At 46.1% G+C, this 17,730-nt stretch overlaps 1 protein-coding gene across 2 annotated transcripts in view; it reads left to right on the forward strand.

Annotated features, from left to right (window-relative positions):
• The first annotated feature begins 10,580 nt into the window (after nucleotides 1-10,580).
• LOC117354544 (oocyte zinc finger protein XlCOF6-like) overlaps nucleotides 10,581-17,730 on the forward strand; it is a 68,723-nt gene continuing 61,573 nt past the window's right edge. The window contains exon 1 of one of the 2 annotated variants that reach the window (XM_033932252.1): nucleotides 10,581-11,279. In XM_033932252.1, the coding sequence (XP_033788143.1) occupies nucleotides 11,217-11,279 (63 nt within the window). In that variant the 5' untranslated portion in view covers nucleotides 10,581-11,216. The remainder of the gene's footprint in view (nucleotides 11,280-17,730) is intronic. The other variant, XM_033932253.1, reaches the window with a different exon arrangement.

Genomic DNA, 17,730 nt, shown 5'->3' on the forward strand with positions numbered 1-17,730 from the left:
AAGTTCTTCACCCCCTAAACTGTACCGTTCCTTCGGGGTTTTTGCAGCCCAAATGCATTTCTTAGCATTAAATTTTAGCAGCCAAATTTCAGACCATTTTTCAAGCTTTGCCAGGTCTTTCTTGTTATTCACACCATCTGGGGTATCTATTGCAGATTTTGGTATTATCTGCAAAGAGGCAAATCTTACCTGACAGCCCTTCAGTAATATTGCGTATAAAAATGTTGAAAAGAACAGGCCCAAGAATAGAACCTTGAGGCACACCCCTGCTAACATTCCTTTTTTCAGAGTGTCCCTCACCTCAGGTTATTGTGCAAAATGAGTTCTATAGGATTAGGTGACACTTTGACTAAATGGGTTGAGGACTGGCTTGGTGGTAGGCTTCAGAGGATGGTGGTGAACGGCACCCCCTCCGTAACAACGGCAGTGATCAGCGGAGTGCCGCAGGGCTCGGTCTTGGGCCCAATCCTTTTCAATATCTTTATAAGAGACTTGGCTGAGGGGCTTTGCGGTAAAATAACGTTATTCGCCGATGACGCCAAACTGTGTAATATAACAAGCAAGAGCACAACGGACAATATGAAACACGACCTACTCCTATTGGAGCAATGGTCTAGGACCTGGCAACTGAGCTTCAATGCCAAGAAATGCAAAGTCATGCACCTTGGCAGTCAAAATCCATGCGAGACTTACACCCTAAATGGCGAGATCCTAGCAAGGACTGTTGCAGAACGGGACTTGGGGGTAATCATCAGTGAAGACATGAAGACTGCCAATCAAGTGGAGCGGGCTTCATCTAAGGCTAGGCAGATCATAGGATGTATACGTAGGAGTTTCGTTAGCTGCAATCCTGAAGTCATTATGCCATTGTATAGATCCATGGTGAGGCCTCATCTGGAATACTGCGTACAATTCTGGAGGCCTCATTACCGCAAGGATGTACTGAGGCTTGAGTCAGTCCAGCGAATGGTCTCGGGACTCAAGGATCTCCCGTACGAGGAACGGCTGGATAAATTACGGCTATACTCACTCGAGGAACGCAGAGAGAGGGGAGACATGATCGAGACGTTCAAATACCTCACGGGCCGTATCGAGGTAGAAAAAGATATCTTCTTTTTCAAAGGTCCGACGGCGACAAGAGGACATCCATGGAAAATCAGGGGCGGGAAATTGCACGGCGACACCAGGAAATATTTTTTCACCGAAAGAGTGGTTGATCGCTGGAATAGACTTCCACTTCAGGTGATCAAGGCAAGCAGCGTGCCTGATTTTAAGAAGAAATGGGATCGTCACGTGGGATCTCTGCACAGAGATAAATAGGGGAGGGTCATTGGGGTGGGCAGACTAGATGGGCCGTGGCCCTTATCTGCCGTCTTTTTCTATGTTTCTATGATCTCCATTGACCACTACCACCTAAAAATGAAACAGTTAGCCAGACGTTTAGAAAGAAAATGGAAAAAAACAGGAGATTTATCAGACCGTAACAATTGGAGAGCCAATATAAAAACCTACAAACAACTAATAAAAGATAAACGCAAAGCATTTTACTCAAACAAAATCAATTCATCCTGCAACAACTCACGAGGTGTTAATACAAAAGAGCTGTTCAATCTGGTTACTAACCTATTTGACACCACCCGCTACACTCTACCCACAGACAACTCTAAATTACCCTCGGCGAATGACCTAGCCCTGCACTTTGACTCAAAAATTAAAAAACTAAGAAACAATTGCCCAACAGAAGAACCTAATGAACACCTTATAGCTAACACACAAGGAAATGAAACCCCTGCAGACATGTTCTGGGATTCATTTCAAGACATAGATTGGAATAACTATACCAAATTATACAACAAATACTCCAAATCATACTGCTTGCTGGACTCATGTCCCCCGGAAATCATGAAAGTGGCACCACTTGAATTTAAACTATCTCTACTGCACTACTTAGCCCATAACCTGAAAAACGGAAAATTCCTCACCAACAAAGGCCACATAATAATAACCCTTATCCTAAAAAATAGCAAAGAATCGTCAGCCCTAGTTTCCAATTACAGACCAATTGCTTCCATACCACTCTTTGTAAAGATCATGGAGGGGCTGATACACTCCCAATTAATGGAATATCTAGACCAGTTCTCACTCCTGCATGAGACTCAATCCGCACAGAAACGGTAATTGCGGCCATATTAGATTACTTGCACCTACTTTTAAGCAAAGGTCTCAGTGCCCTGATCATGCAATTCGACATGAGCTCTGCCTTTGACTTTGTAGACCATGCGAATTTGCTACAGTGTCTAGACGCTATTGGCATCAGAGGCGAAGTGCTAAGCTGGTTTCATGGTTTCCTTTCGTCCCGAACCTATCAGGTTCGCTTCAACAATGACCTCTCCATCACCTGGAGCAACCCATCCGGCGTTCCGCAAGGGTCCCTATCCCCTCTGCTTTTCAATATCTACATGACCTCACTGAGCGTTCAATTAACCCAGCTGGGGATAAAATTATTCAGTTACGCTGATGACTTCACAATTATTATCCCATTTGCCAACTCTATCTCGGAAACAATTCCAAAAGCATCAGAAGCCATAAACTTGATGGAACATTGGACGACAAACTTCAAACTCAAGCTCAATACTGAGAAAACAAAATTATTTGTTGCTTCACTGCACCCTCTTGACACCAAAACCCCACTAGACATCAACAAACATAACTACCCCATACAGCCCACCATTAAAATACTGGGTGTAACTCTGGACCAATGCCTCACCATGAAAGATCAGGTGGACTCCATAATCAAAAAGAGTTTTTTCACCCTCTGGAAACTTAAATCCATTAAAGCATACTTTGATAACTCTGTCTTCAGAATCTTGGTACAATCCCTCGTATTAAGTCAACTCGACTACATAGAAAGTGACGGCAGAAAAAGGCCGAGGCCCATCGAGTCTGCCCACACCGCTGACCCACCCCCCCTATTTAATCGCTCTCTGGTGACCTTTCCCTCGTAGAGATCCGACATGAGCATCCCATCTGTTCTTAAAATCCGGCACGCTGTTGGCCTCAATCACCTGCACTGGGAGCTTATTCCAGCTGTCAATCACTCTTTCGGTGAAGAAGTATTTCCTGGTGTCGCCATGAAACTTCCCGCCCTTTATTTTCAGCGGGTGTCCTCTTGTGGCGGAGGGTCCTTTAAGAAGGAACATATCATCTTCTACCTCGATACGACCAGTGACATACTTAAACGTCTCAATCATGTCTCCTCTCTCCCTGCGTTCTTCGAGAGAGTATAGCTGCAATTCGTTCAGCCTTTCTTCGTATGATAGATCTTTAAGCCCCGAGACCATCCTGGTGGCCATCCGCTGTACCGACTTGACTCTCAGTACATCTTTACGGTAATGTGGCCTCCAGAATTGTACGCAATACTCCAGATGAGGCCTCACCATGGTTCTGTACAAGGGCATTAGGACATCGGGCTTCCGACTAACAAAGCTTCTCCGGATACAACCCAGCATTTGCCTAGCCCTGGATGAGGCCTTCTCCACTTGATAGGCCGTTTTCATGACTTCACTGATGATCACCACCAAATCCCGTTCTGCTGTAGTCTTTGCTAAGGTTTCACCATTTAATGTGTACGTTCTGCACGGATTATTGTTGCCCAGGTGCATGACCTTGCATTTGTTAGCGTTGAAGCTAAGATGCCAGGTCGAGGACCAAAGTTCCAATAAAACCAGGTCTTGCGTCATGCTGTCGGACAGACTGCCTCTACTCACAATGTTACATAGTTTGGCATCATAGGCGAATAATGCTATTTTACCTTGAAGCCCCTGAGTCATGTCTCTTACGAATATGTTGAAAAGGATCGGGCCCAAGACCGAGCCCTGCGGCACCCCACTGGTCACCTCCGACGTTTTAGAGATGGTACCATTAACCACCACCCTCTGAAGTCTTCCACTCAGCCAATCGTGGACCCATGCTATAAGTGTTTCACCTAATCCCATCGATTTCATCTTGCCCAATAGCCTGCAGTGGGGGCTTTGCTGAAGTCCAAGTACACGACGTCCAGGGATTCTCCCATATCTAGTTTCCTTGTTACCCAGTCAAAGAAACTGATGAGATTGGATTGACAGGACCTACCCTTGGTGAATCCATGTTGGTGGGAATCGCGTAGCTCCTCCTCATCTAGTATCATGTCTAATTTCCGTTTGATGAGTGTTTCCATGAGTTTACTCACCGGTCTGTAATTCGCAGCCTCTGTCCTACAACCATTTTTGTGCAGAGGAATGACGTTAGCTGTTTTCCAGTCCAAGGGCACTATTCCCGTGCTCAGGGACAGATTGAAGAGTACTGATAACGGTTCCGCTAGGACGTCCCTGAGCTCACTGAGCACCCTGGGATGTAGATTGTCCGGCCCCATTGCTTTGTTCACCTTGAGTCTTGATAATTCGTCGTAGACGTCTCCGGAAGTAAACTCAAAATCCCGAAACGGGTCTTCTGAACTTTGCTTTGCCTGCAGCTGTGGACCGGACCCCGGTGCCTCGCAGGTGAAAACCGAGCAAAAATATTCATTTAGTAGTTCGGCTTTGTCTGAATCTGATTCTACATACTTCCCATCTGATTTCCTAAGGCGCACTATCCCATCAGTGTTTCTTTTTCTGTCACTAATATACCTGAAGAAGGATTTGTCGCCCTTCTTGATGTTCCTTGCTAGGTTTATCTCAGCTTGATGCTTGGCCTCTCTGACTGCCGCTTTCACCGCTGCAGATTTGGCCATGTATTCCAATTTAGCCTCCCTTGTCTCTGAATGTTTGTAAGAAATGAATGCTGATTTCTTTTCTTTAACGAGATCTGAGATCTCTGCGGTGAACCATTGGGGTCTATTGTTTCTTCGCCATTTGCTTGCTGATTTTATGTATCGGTTCGTTGCTACATGTAAGGTAGATTTCAAGGTTGACCACATATCCTCCACATTATTGGCCACAGCTTGGATTTGTAGTGTGTGATGGACGAAATCTCCCATGCGTTTGAAGTCAGCGCCTCGAAAGTTGAGTACTCTGGTTGCCGTGCTTGAACTAGTGAAATCTTTCTTGAGGTTGAACCATATCATGTTGTGGTCACTAGAGGCTAACTTATCGCCTACCGAGACCTCCGATACGCTTTCTCCGTTGGTGAGTACCAGGTCCAATATCGCCTGTGCCCTAGTGGGCTCTGATACCAGTTGTTTGAGTTGTGCTCCTTTAATGGTGGATAATAGCCTTCTGCTGGCACTGGTTGTCGCTGTGAGCGTGTTCCAATCTACATCCGGCATGTTGAAGTCCCCTAGCAGTACAGTGTCCCCCCTTAAAGTGATATTCTCTATGTCGTGGATTAATTCTATGTCTTTGTTTTCCAGCTGTCTTGGTGGTCTGTAAATTACACCAAGATACAGACACTTTTCTTTGCCTCTGGCTAGGTTTACCCAGAGGGATTCTCCGGAGTACTTGACCTCTGTGATTCTCGTAGTTTTAATGTCCTCCCTAGTGTAGAGTGCTACCCCTCCTCCTAACTTGCCCTCTCTGTCTCGACAAAGTAAGTTGTAACCCGGTATAGTCATATCCCACCCATGAGAGTCCGTGAACCAACTTTCGGAAATCGCCACCACATCTAGGTCAGCATTTATTATCTCGGTCTCCAGTTCCAGGATTTTATTGCCTAAACTGTGTGCATTGACATACATAGCTCTCCATGCCTTGTGATTGCTAGGACCCTGTGGGGAGTTTCCCGTCCGAGTTATTTTGTCCCCTAATGAATTGTTTGCAATGTGAGTACTTACCTCGGACTTGGTATTGTTAGTAAAGTGAGCACTTACCTCAGACTCAGAAGTGGAGCTGTGACTCTCCTCCTCAGGATAGTTACCTACTGCACAGGAACCCTCCCCCAACTTACCTAGTTTAAAGCCCTTCTAAGCAGACGGGCTAGTCGGTGTCCGAAGACGTTCTTACCCCTGCTGGTTAGATGAAGTCCGTCTGGTCCCTGAAGTCCCTGTAGTGCCTCTCCATGGTTCAGGAATCCGAAGTTCATCTCCCTGCACCATCCGTGTAGCCACTCGTTGGTCCTCTGGATGCGCTCATCTCTGGCTCTTCCCTTGCCTCTAACTGGAAGGATCGATGAGAAGACCACCTGTGCTCCCGTCTGCCTCAGTTTCTCGCCCAAGGCTCCAAAGTCTATGGCTATATCCTCCGGGGTGTTCCTGGCTGTGTCGTTCGTTCCGACGTGGATAAGAAGCATGGGGAAGTGGTCCTGGGGCGTGAGTAGTCTATCTAGACAGGCGGTGACATCTCGGATCCTGGCTCCAGGCAGACAGCATACCTCCCTTGACTGTATATCTGGTCTACAGATTGGTCCCTCAGTGCCCCTCAGCATGGAGTCCCCAATGACCACAACTCTGCGCTTCTTCGTGGGGGATGATCAGAAGTCTCTGGAACTGGAGCTTCGGGTTGGACCTCATCCTGTTCCTCGTTGGCAGTCCCATCCTGTAGTATCTGGAATCTGTTCTTCAGGGTGAGGTGGGGGGTAGATGTAAAACTGCCCTGTTGATATAAAAAAGAAGAGGATGAAGAAATTGAAGAAGGGGGGATGGGTCTCCTATGCTTACCTGTGGAGGAGGTCACCAGCTGCCAGGAATCAGCATCTCCAGCCATTTCCTGTACCCCAATCGTCGGTTTCAAAGCTAAATGTTTAGGGGTCCTGAGAATGGACTTGTCATACTCCTGCTCGGTGACTTGGGACAGTTCTTGGACGACTCCGTCAATGAAGGCCTCATCCTCTCGGATGCTTCTCAAGCGCTTCACTTCCTCCCTTAGGCTCATTAGCTCCTGTAGAAAGTCTCCGTCCAGCTGGCTCACCTCTTCAGTCTGTGTAGATACTGAGGTGCACCTCAGGGGGATGGCCTCGGTCTGCACAGAGACCTCTTTCCACCGACCTGGGTCCTCCTCCATCTGTGTGCAGGCCGTTACCACCTCCCGGGTCCCATCAGTGACTGGAGTGCTAGTCTTGATAGAAGTCTTAGTGCTTCTTGTTCTTCCTGCCATCTCCCAGTTATGATTGAGGTCGCTAGAGTCCGTTCCCTGCCCTCCTGTGACATGTGGAGCTGCCTGTTTGTGAATAATTTAGAAGAGAAAAAAAAAAAAAATAAAATAAAATAAAATTTTTATTTTTTTTTTTGGTTAGAGAAGTCTGTCTGTGAGTTAGTGTGGTGGGATAAGAGATTAGGGTGTATCAGAGGGTTTGTTATAGATGTTGCTTGTTTGTTAGAGAAGTTAGTCTGATAGCTTGTATTGGGGTTAGGGGACTGGGGTAAAAGATCAAAGGATTGGGTTATAAGTGTAGTGTTGGCTTGCTTGTTAGTCGGCAAGAAAGGCCCTCTTTTTACCCAAGGTGACCCGCTGTATGTAAGTAGGCTCTCCTGAAGGCTCTTCGCAAAGGCGCTCTCGCTAAGGCGAGTGCCTTTGCCGCGCGCCGAACGGCTGCGTGCTGTTGGCTCCTCCCCTTTTATGGGGGGAGTTAGTCTGGTGACATCAGGGGGTAGGCGGAGCTAACTCTCGCCTCTTCCCCTCTCTGTGTACCGTCTGCCTCCCTTACGGCCTGCTCCGATCCTCTCGCTGCCTTCTCCTTCCCTCTCTCTGCTTCCACTGCCTCCTCCGCTCTGCTTTCATTGCCTCCTCCGCTCCTCTTCTCCTGCCTGCAATGTCCTCTCTCCAATTCTCGCCCTGCTAGCTCTCTCTCCGATTCTCCGCCCTGCTAGCTCTTTCTCTGATTCTCCGCCCTGCACCCGGCTTTTGCTGCCTCCTCCGCTGCACTCAGCCACGTGGTCACTAGGCTCAGCTCGCCCTGCAACTCCTTGGCTGGCCCAGCGTTGTGGATTCCTCCACTGGCTCCTCCCCTTTTATGGGGGGAGTTAGTCTGGTGACGTCGGGGGGTAGGCGGAGCTAACTCTCGTCTCTTCCCCTCTCTGTGTACCCTCTGCCTCCTTTACGGTCTGCTCCGATCCTCTCGCTGCTTTCTCCTCCCCTCTCTCCGCTTCCACTGCCTCCTCCGCTCCTCTTCTCCTGCCTGCAGTGTCCTCTCTCCAATTCTCGCCCTGCTAGCTCTCTCTCCGATTCTCCGCCCTGCTAGCTCTTTCTCTGATTCTCCGCCCTGCACCCGGCTTTTGCTGCCTCCTCCGCTGCACTCAGCCACGTGGTCACTAGGCTCAGCTCGCTCTGCAACTCCTTGGCTGTAACATCGTCTACTTATCAATCCCCCAAAAGAATATGCGACGATTGCAACTAGTGCAAACCACTGCGGTCAGACTAATCTTCGGTCTAAAGAAGTTCGATCACGTGACGCCATACTTCAAACAGCTACACTGGTTGCCGGTGGAAGCTCGTGTAAAGTTTAAGTTCGCCTGCCTCTGTTTTAAAGTTTTCTACGGTCTAACCCCTAAATACATCACCGACCTATTCTCCTTCTCAGCAACAAACACAAGAGAAGCTCCCACTTGCACTTCGTTTCTCCCCCGGTTAGAGGATGCAAACTAAGAAAACACCATGAGCATCTTCTCTCACATCATGCTGCTCTAGAACAACTCCTATTGCCCACCACTTATGAGATATTCAGGAAACGCCTCAAAACCCACCTATTCCCGAAAGACCTAGACAGCTGACCCACTTCCCTCTTTCCCCTCTCTTGCCCTTTCTCCCAATTGTTCCCCACATCCCTTAAGTTAATTCAACTTGTACGTCAACTCAACTTGTACCCCACTAATCTTTTGTAAACCGCATAGAACTTAACGGTATTGTGGTATATAAACTGTTATCATTATTATCATTATTATTACTACCATCTGTCGTCTTCCACTCAACCAGTTCCTGACCCAGCCCGTCACTTTAGGGCCCATCCCAAGGGCACTCAGTTTATTTATTAGATGTCTGTGTGGAACACTGTCAAAGGCTTTGCTAAAATCTAAATGCACCACATCTAGCGCACTCCCTCTATCCAATTCTCTGGTCGCCCAGTCAAAGAAATATGATCAGATTTTTTTTTTTAATTCTTTATGTATAATTTTAACAAAAAAGCAAAAACAACCTGTATATCAAGGATATCGATACAAAATATCTCATATTACAGGAAAAAACAGTCCAGATTTTCATGTGTTATCCAGGTTTTTATACATTCTGTTTTTGGGCCTAGCGCTCTGATGTTTAAGTAGGCACATTTGAGTGTGGTTATCTCTGTGTGATAGTTATGAGTTGTATTTGGGTATATAAGTGATTTAGGATGCTGGCGTGGTTTAGTCTTAGTGTGTGTTGGTCTTCTTCCCCACTCAACATTCCATTACCACAGCATGGGGAAGAAGACCAACACACACTAAGACTAAACCACGCCAGCATCCTAAATCACTTATATACCCAAATACAACTCATAACTATCACACAGAGATAACCACACTCAAAGAAAAATCTGAACCTTGGTCAAACCCCTGCGGCATTCCCCAGGGATTCCCTCTATCGCCTACACTCTTCAACCTCTATACAGCCTCCCTCAGCTCCCACCTGGACAAACAAGGCATAACCTCATACAGCTATGCAGATGACATCACCATTCTCGTACCCTTCGATCAACCAAAACCCTCCATGACAGATACAATACACCAAACACTAAAATCAGTAGCGACCTGGATGAAAGATCACAAACTGAAATTGAACCCAGATAAAACTAAACTCATCTTCCTCGAAAACAACAAAATACCAACCATAACCAACATTGAAATCAACGCAATCAACTACCCCATATAACCCACTCTAAAATTACTAGGAATAACAATCGACAGATGCTGCACCATGCAACCGCAAATCAATAAAACAATACAAAAATCATTCTCAATCATGAGAAACTTAAGACAAGTGCGGAAATTCTTCAAAAAATCACAATTCCAGCTTATAGTACAGTCCCTAATACTAGGCCTACTAGACTACTGTAATATCCTCTACCTCCCCTGCCCTGCAACAATAACAAAACAACTACAAACAATCCAAAACACAGCACTAAGACTCATCTACTCATTGAAGAAACATGACCACATTACAGAAGCATATCTCCAATCGCATTGGCTTCCGATCCCAGTAAGAATACAATTTAAATTCTACTGTCTACTATTTAAGACTTTATACGGAGACAGTCCAAACTACCTGAATAACCGCCTCATCCACAACACCTCAACCAGACATAGGAAAACTCACACCCCATTCTCATACCCCCCAATTAAGGAGGTCAAATGGAAAAAACTATATGATGGCCTCCTAGCCACTCAAGCAGCCAAACTAGACAACCAAATCGCCAATCTACTGACGGCATCCCTCGACTACAAGACTTTTAGAAAAGAAATAAAGACCATACTCTTCAAGAAAACCCTGAAAAAAGAAATAATACCGCAAGTCTCAAACTCCACCTCTCACTAAAGCCAACCACCCCAAACAAATAACCTTACCCATTTCTTACTCTCTTTGAAAATGACCAATTATTTTTTTTGTAAGTTCTTGTTGTAATACATCTTGGATAATTCTTTTGTAATCCGCCTTGAACTGCAAGGTAATGGCGGAATAGAAATCCCTAATGTAATGTAATGTAATAAAGAAAAATAATACAGGTTGTAATTAGTCAACCTTATATAGAGAGAAGGAGCCGAAATTAATATGAACAAATACATTTTAAAGGAAAATTATAAATGAGGCGATACAGGTCTCAAACTTTTCTTTCTTTTCGAGTGTGACAATCCTGCAACCCCGAGGCTTGTCACAGAGAGATTTGGGAGGAATTACAAGCCCAGATGCAGGAGGGCGAACCAAGTCAGAGCCCGGGGGAGTAAGTCAGCTGACTATCCTGTGAACCCAGTAGGAGAAAGGAAAGCAGGTCCAGAAAGCTGGGACTGCTCTGATAATGTCCTGAGGTCAAACAGTAAAGATTGGCCTTATGGGTTTGCAGAGTCTGTGAAGCAGAAGGCAGCACAGCAGGGTGCCTTAAGAACAGTTCAAGCCAAGGGAAGAAAACTTTCTCCCCTGCAACGAAAGGGGAGTGGTTTCTTCCCTCAGCTTAAACGGAGAATCTGTAATGAGCTTAGGGGAGCAGCAGGGGAAGCAGGCAGAGGAACGGAAGCCAGAACGAGGAGAAGCCTCAGACCGGAGGAAGGAGCTCTATGGGAGTCTATGCTGACTGAGGAGCAGTCAGAACCATTGGCAGTGAATGACTGGATCATGGAGGAGGACCAGGTTAGAAACCTTCCTGTAGATCCATGTTTGCCTGAGCCTATGATAGTAGAAGCCAGCCTGAATTGATGGAGATTTCATAGTGCCTGTGAGTCTTGAGATAAGGTGGTTTTCACTCCCAGTGTCTGCCTCCTGTTGGGGAAGGTGAATTAATAGGACAGAAGTTGGTCCCTGATTGTATACCTATGTAAACCAGAACAGTTAGGTATGTTGCTTCAGCTGTAGCCCTGCTCCTGCAAACCCAGAGTGAAGAAACAGCTGAAAGACTCTGGTGCCATATTACCAACCTCTATGCCTGCTTGTATCAATTAACCAATTACCCTAAGCAACCTGTGAAGCACAACTAACTCCCTGAGCTTTGGGAAGCTGGGTAAAGTTAACCTAAGGACTGCTCTGTTTGCCATGCTAATTACTGACAAGGCTAGCTTAAAGAATTGTGGCATCTGATTTTTTTCTTTTGATTTTAAGTCTGTTTTGAATTGAAAGTGGTTTGGACTGGGAGAGCCAATTGTCTGTTTAAACCAAGCTCTGGTGAAGAGAAACGCATGGACTGCGTGGCATATAGTGAAGTCCAGAGCTATGGGACTTAGGTTTTGATTTATGAAGAGTCTTTGTTTTGTGCAACTTTCTATCACCACTGAAGCAGTGTTATTCTGTGTTGCTGAGGCTGGGTGCCTAAATAAAGTTCTCAGGTTTTTGATTTAAACCATTCTGACTACTGGACTGTTTGTACTAAAGCACACTTCAGCTGTTCCAGGGGTATCCTGCTTGAGAGGTGGCCCTACTTCAAAGGGGCTCACGCCAGGGTGTCAGAATACGTCACCGCCTAGCTACCAAAATCCGCTCGGCCAGAGACTAGGTGGTGACACGAGCTAACATACTGCTTCTTCCTTTCTTCCACTTTTGTGGAGAGGGACCACATCTGCCCTTCTCCAGTTCTCCGGTACCACTCCCGATTCTAGAGAAGCATTGAAAAGGCCAGCAGAGTTCCTTCATTATCCTCAGATGTACACCATCTAGCCCCATTGCTTTGTCTACTCAGGAAAAGTTGTAGCCTCCTGAAATTACATTTACTTAAACAAGCATAAAGCGAGTTGTCATAGTCCAACTGAGATAAAATAATGGCCTGAACCAAAACTGCAAAATATTGCTGTAGAAAAAGATGACAAACTCTTCTAAGCATCTTTAAACTGAAAAAAGCATTTGTTAGTAACCTGATTAATTTGAATAGATAATGAGAGTGAAGAATCCAGAATTCTAGATGAAAAATCAGTTTTCAGGGAGGTGCCCTTTTGCATCTGCCTATCAGCCCATAAGTTGGCCTGCTATATTTTTACGGCTAGTAGGCTTCTACTGGCTGCCCACTGGAAACTCTGGTTCGGGGTCAATTGCTGGACTTTATTTTTTGAATGTCTAAGTTAACAGCTTTACTCCATAATCAAAGTGTGAGACCCTTCTGTGCGATGGTTGGAGAGTTCTTCTTGAGATTTGTCTAGACCTGTTTTATCCCTAAACATACTTTTTGTGCTAGTGACAATGGCCCAGGGGGGGGGGATTTGGGGGATGATTCTCTGAGTTGTATTATTGCACATTGTACTGAAAAGTTACTGTACAACAATTTGCTGAGTTGGGAGGGGGTCCAGTTGTCGTGGTTGAGCTGTATATCTTGCTATTTGTAAGTGATTTACTTTCTCAATAAAGAAAATTTATATATTTTTTAAAACAAGGAAAATCTTTGTCATTCAGGGTTGATTTCCACTTCCTCGTGTAGTAAGTGTTCCCAAGCAGCTAATTCTTTAGCACACACTTTCTGGAACTGCCCCAAGATTCAGTCTTTTTTTGGCAGCAAATACTCTAGGTAGGTTATGTGGCACGCGGGTGACTTTGTCCCCGCTTGGGGTCCTGTTTGGGAAGGCTGCTGGGACGGGACATACTTTGCTCTTCCAGAAGGCGTGCACAGTGGGCCATAAATGTATAACGCAGAGTTGGTTACAAGATTCGCTGCCTGGATTTTGGCAGTGGCGAAACCAGTTTCATAGGTTACTGTCATTTGAGACAATGGAGATTTGTTTGTCTGCAAAGCGTAGACGATCCTTTTTAGTTATGGGATCGATATTTGTGTTCTTTACCACACAGAGCCAGAAGTCTGATATTCAGTGATGTTGCATGAGCTTCTAATGGAGGGTATACTCACCTGTTCCTGAAGTATCTAGACAGCTGACCCGTTCCTCTCTTTCCCCTCTATAACGGTTCTCTTGCCCTATCCCCCTCTTGTTTTCCCATCCCTTAAGTTCTCTCAACTTGTACTTCATTAATCTTTTGTAAACCGCATAGAACTTAACAGTACTGCGGTATATAAACTGTTATTATTATTATACAGTGCACTCCGATCAGAAAAAGTGTGTGGGGGGGGGGGGAAACGAGGGGGGAGGGTTGGACATAGGGGGGGATTGTCATTGTAACTTATACAGGAATCCACTGTCATGTCTATTTGTCTTGCTGGGTTCATAGACATAATCGCGGAAGACAAAGGCGTGCGCCGACAACTGAGTGCAAGACGGAGGCGCGCGCCGAAGAAAATTACTGTTTTTAGGGGCTCCGACGGGGGGTTTTGTTGGGGAGCCCCCCCACTTTACTTAATACAGATTGCGGCGGTGTTGTGGTGGGTTTGGGGGGTTGTAACCCCCCACATTTTACTGGAAACTTAACTTTTTCCCTAAAAACAGGGAAAAAGTGACGTTTTCAGAAAAATGTGGGGGGTTACAACCCCCCAAACCCCCCACAACACCCCCACAATGCGGTGCGATCTGTATTAAGTAAAGTGTGGGGGGGTTCCCCTCACGCCCCTCTATCGGAGCCCCTAAAAACAGTAATTTTCTTCGGTGCGCACCTCCGCGCTTTGCTCAATTGTCTGCGTGCGCCTTTGTCCTGGCGCGCTTTTGGCCTGACACCGTCTTGCTGATGCCTTTGGATGTACCTGAAAGGGGCCATAAGTGTTCAGTCCTTCGTTTTGCCTTTGTTCTTTGTATGTATTTTGCATTCTCATGTTTTTTCTCTCTATATGACATGTTTTGTCAATAAAACAGTTTACACCTAAATCTCTGTCCACTTCTTCCGTCTGTGAAGGAGGCCTGTATATCACACCAATGTAAATATATTCACCATTCCCTCTTTCCAAACTGATCCACAGTGCCTCTTCCTTGCCCTGCAGATCCTGCAATTGTGTGGCTTTAATATGATCTTTAACATATAACGCCACTCCCCCTCCTTTACTTCCTACCCTGTTTTTCCTGAACAGATTATAGCCCAGTATAACGACATCCCAGTCATGGTTCTCTGTGAACCACGTCTCTGTGATGGCCACTATATCGAGCTCCTCTTCTTCCATCACAGCTTCTAGATCCAGAATCTTGTTTCCCATACTTCGAGCATTAGTATATATTGCTTTCCAGACATTGCCTCCTTTTCCCATCCGTGTAGAGCAGGTCTGCCCAAGTCCGGTCCTGGAGATCTATTGGCAGGCCAGGTTTTCAGGATCTCCACAATGACTATGCATGAGAGAGATTTGCCTGCACTGCCTTCTTCCGATGCAAATCTCTCTCGTGCATGTTCATTGTGGAGATCCTGAAAACCTGGCCTGCCTGTAGATCTCAAGGACTGGACTTGGGCAGACCTGGTGTAGAGGTAGAAACATAGAAACATAGAAGATGACGGCAGAAAAGGGCTACAGCCCATCAAGTCTGCCCACTCTGCTTACCCACCCCCTGTCTATGCCCTAATGACCCAATTTCCTTATCTTGACCCTCGTAGGGATCCCACATGGGTATCCCATTTATTCTTAAAGTCTGCCTCGATCACCTGCACTGGAAGCTTGTTCCAATGATCAACCACTCTCTCTGTGAAGAAATACTTTCTGGTGTCTGCAGCAGCCACTCTCTCCTCCTCTCCCTATTGGCTAAGGCTCTTAACATTTGCATCTCCTCTTCCTATAGGCTAAGGCTCTTTACACCTGCATTGTGATGTCATAGAACTTTCTGAGTAAAGAAACATAGAAACATGATGGCAGATAAAGGCCAAATGACCCATCATAGAAACATAGATGACGGCAGAAAAGGGCTACAGCCCATCAAGTCTGCCCACTCTGCTTACCCACCTCCTGTCTATGCCCTAATGACCCAATTTCCTTATCTTGACCCTCGTAGGGATCCCACATGGGTATCCAGTGGTATTCAGTGATTTACTTACCTGAGGGCTTATACTCACCCCGGAGCTTTGATCGCTTTGCCCCATCACTTCTAGTTTAAAGCCCCCTTCAGTAGATTAGCCAGCCTGCCGCTGAAGACACGTCTTCCCTTCTTTGTTAGATGTCCCTGCTCAGCAGGCCTTGGAACATCATCCCATAGTTCAGGAAACCAAAACGCTCTTGATGACAATATCAATGTAGCCACACATTCATCTCCAGGATGCATGCTTCTCCGACCTAGCCCTTACCCTCGACAGGGAGGATGGACGAGAATACCACCTAACTGCTTCACCTTCTCTCCCAGAGCCACAAAGTCATTTTCTCCCAGGGGAGCTCAGAATAGTTTACATGAATTTATTCAGGTATTCAAGCATTTTCCCTGTCTGTCCCACCGGGCTCACAATCTAATGTACCTGGGGCAATGGGGGATCAAGATTTGGCTAACTTTATTAGCATAACAATTTGACCTGTGCTTTCAAAGTAATACATATTCCGACCCACCTTCACATAACTATTGTTACGATAGTTGTTCATCTGCTGACCATTTCAAAGTTGTTTTTCTTAATCAGGTGCTGCTTTATGGGTGGGGGATATGTTGAAGAACAATGCTTCCCTTCCTCCTGGCTCAGGGCTGCACCCTTCAGTGGTCAGCCTTGCAATTCAAATGTGGTGAAATAGGCAGGGCTGGTTGCTCAGGCATGATGACACTTAGACTGCCACACTAGCTAGCTACTGGAAACAGGATACTGGGCTTGATGGACAATGGCAATTCATGTTTTTATGTGAGCTAAGTGTAGGATAATGAAGCCATTGTGACATCACTGATGAGGCTGGCTCTTAGGCATTGGTGGAATGAGGCATTATGACATCACAATCTCAGCTCTGGAATGTTTTTACTCTTTGGGTTGCTGACAGGTACTTGGAACCTGGGTTGGCCACTGTTGGAAACAGGATACTGGACTCGATGGACCTTCAGTCTGTCCCAGTATGGCAGTTCTTATGTTTTTGGCTGCACTGCCTTTGTGGCCGGGAGTGTGGACCGAGCTCACCTGTGGCCTCTTCAGCAGTCCTTCCTGTCCCGATGGTCTCCACAGCATCACTCCTTTCAGATGCCCCTTCCCTTGATGGAACCAGCATGGAGCAGTCTGCGCTGGTGGATTTGGGGAACTGCTCTGGAGACGGGCGTGCCTCTCTGAGTCGCAGAGTGGATTACACTAATGACTGGAACGCGCTTCCGGAGGTTGTGATAGGCCAGAGCGCACTACAGGGTTTCAAGGAAGGATCCGGACCTTGGCAAGGACCCAAATGTGCACAGACTGTTTAAACCTTCGGCATCATGGGGATGATCACAAAATCCCTCCAAGAGTTGAAGCTAGAGGCTTCCCGGTCCTCAGCCACGGAGTGCTCGCATATGAGCAGCACCGAGGCTCAGTCCTCTTGCTTGTAATCCAAAAAACAAGGCAAGCAGCCCAATGCCAAATATGCACAAGAAGGAACGTGGGGAAGGAACCGTACACATAAAGTACTGAGTACAGTCAAGTCAAATATGTCATATCAAACAATATATCATAACCAAGAGAGAGTGTCAGAGACATTTTTCCTGTCTTTGATTGATATATATATATATATATATATATATACATATATTTTCTAAATCGCCATCTGTACCCCTGAGGCAGGCTTTCATTACAAAGCCAAAACACAAACCATGTCTGGTCCACAAGGATCTACAGCGCTCACTAAGATCTGCAAGATAGATTGGCTATGATATATTGTTTGATGTGACATTTTTGGTCCCCTGACTAGTTGGGGGACTGCTTTTGTACGTCCCTATGGTCTAGAACCGGGGTGGGCAACTCTGGTCCTTGAGGGCAGGAATCCAGTCGGGTTTTCAGGATTTCCCCAAAGAATATGCATGAGATCTATTTACATGCACTGTTTTTAATGGGGAAATCCTGAAAACCCGACTGGATTCCAGCCTCGAGGACCAGAGTTGGCCACCCCTGGCCTATAATGTCTCACCTTTTGCACTGGAAAAGGAGATTATGTACTTACCCTGGTAAGATCTTTTCCAGTAGATAGGTGAGACATTCTAGACTCCCCGCCCTGTCCTTGCTGTGCCTGCTTTCAAATTTCAATGTCACATTTCAGTCTCCTTCACTGTTACCAACTTATTTTGTGGAGACCGGTCAGCCCTTAGGGTAGGGGTGT

This window comes from Geotrypetes seraphini, chromosome 2, assembly GCF_902459505.1.
Source record: "Geotrypetes seraphini chromosome 2, aGeoSer1.1, whole genome shotgun sequence".
NCBI lineage: Eukaryota > Metazoa > Chordata > Amphibia > Gymnophiona > Dermophiidae > Geotrypetes > Geotrypetes seraphini.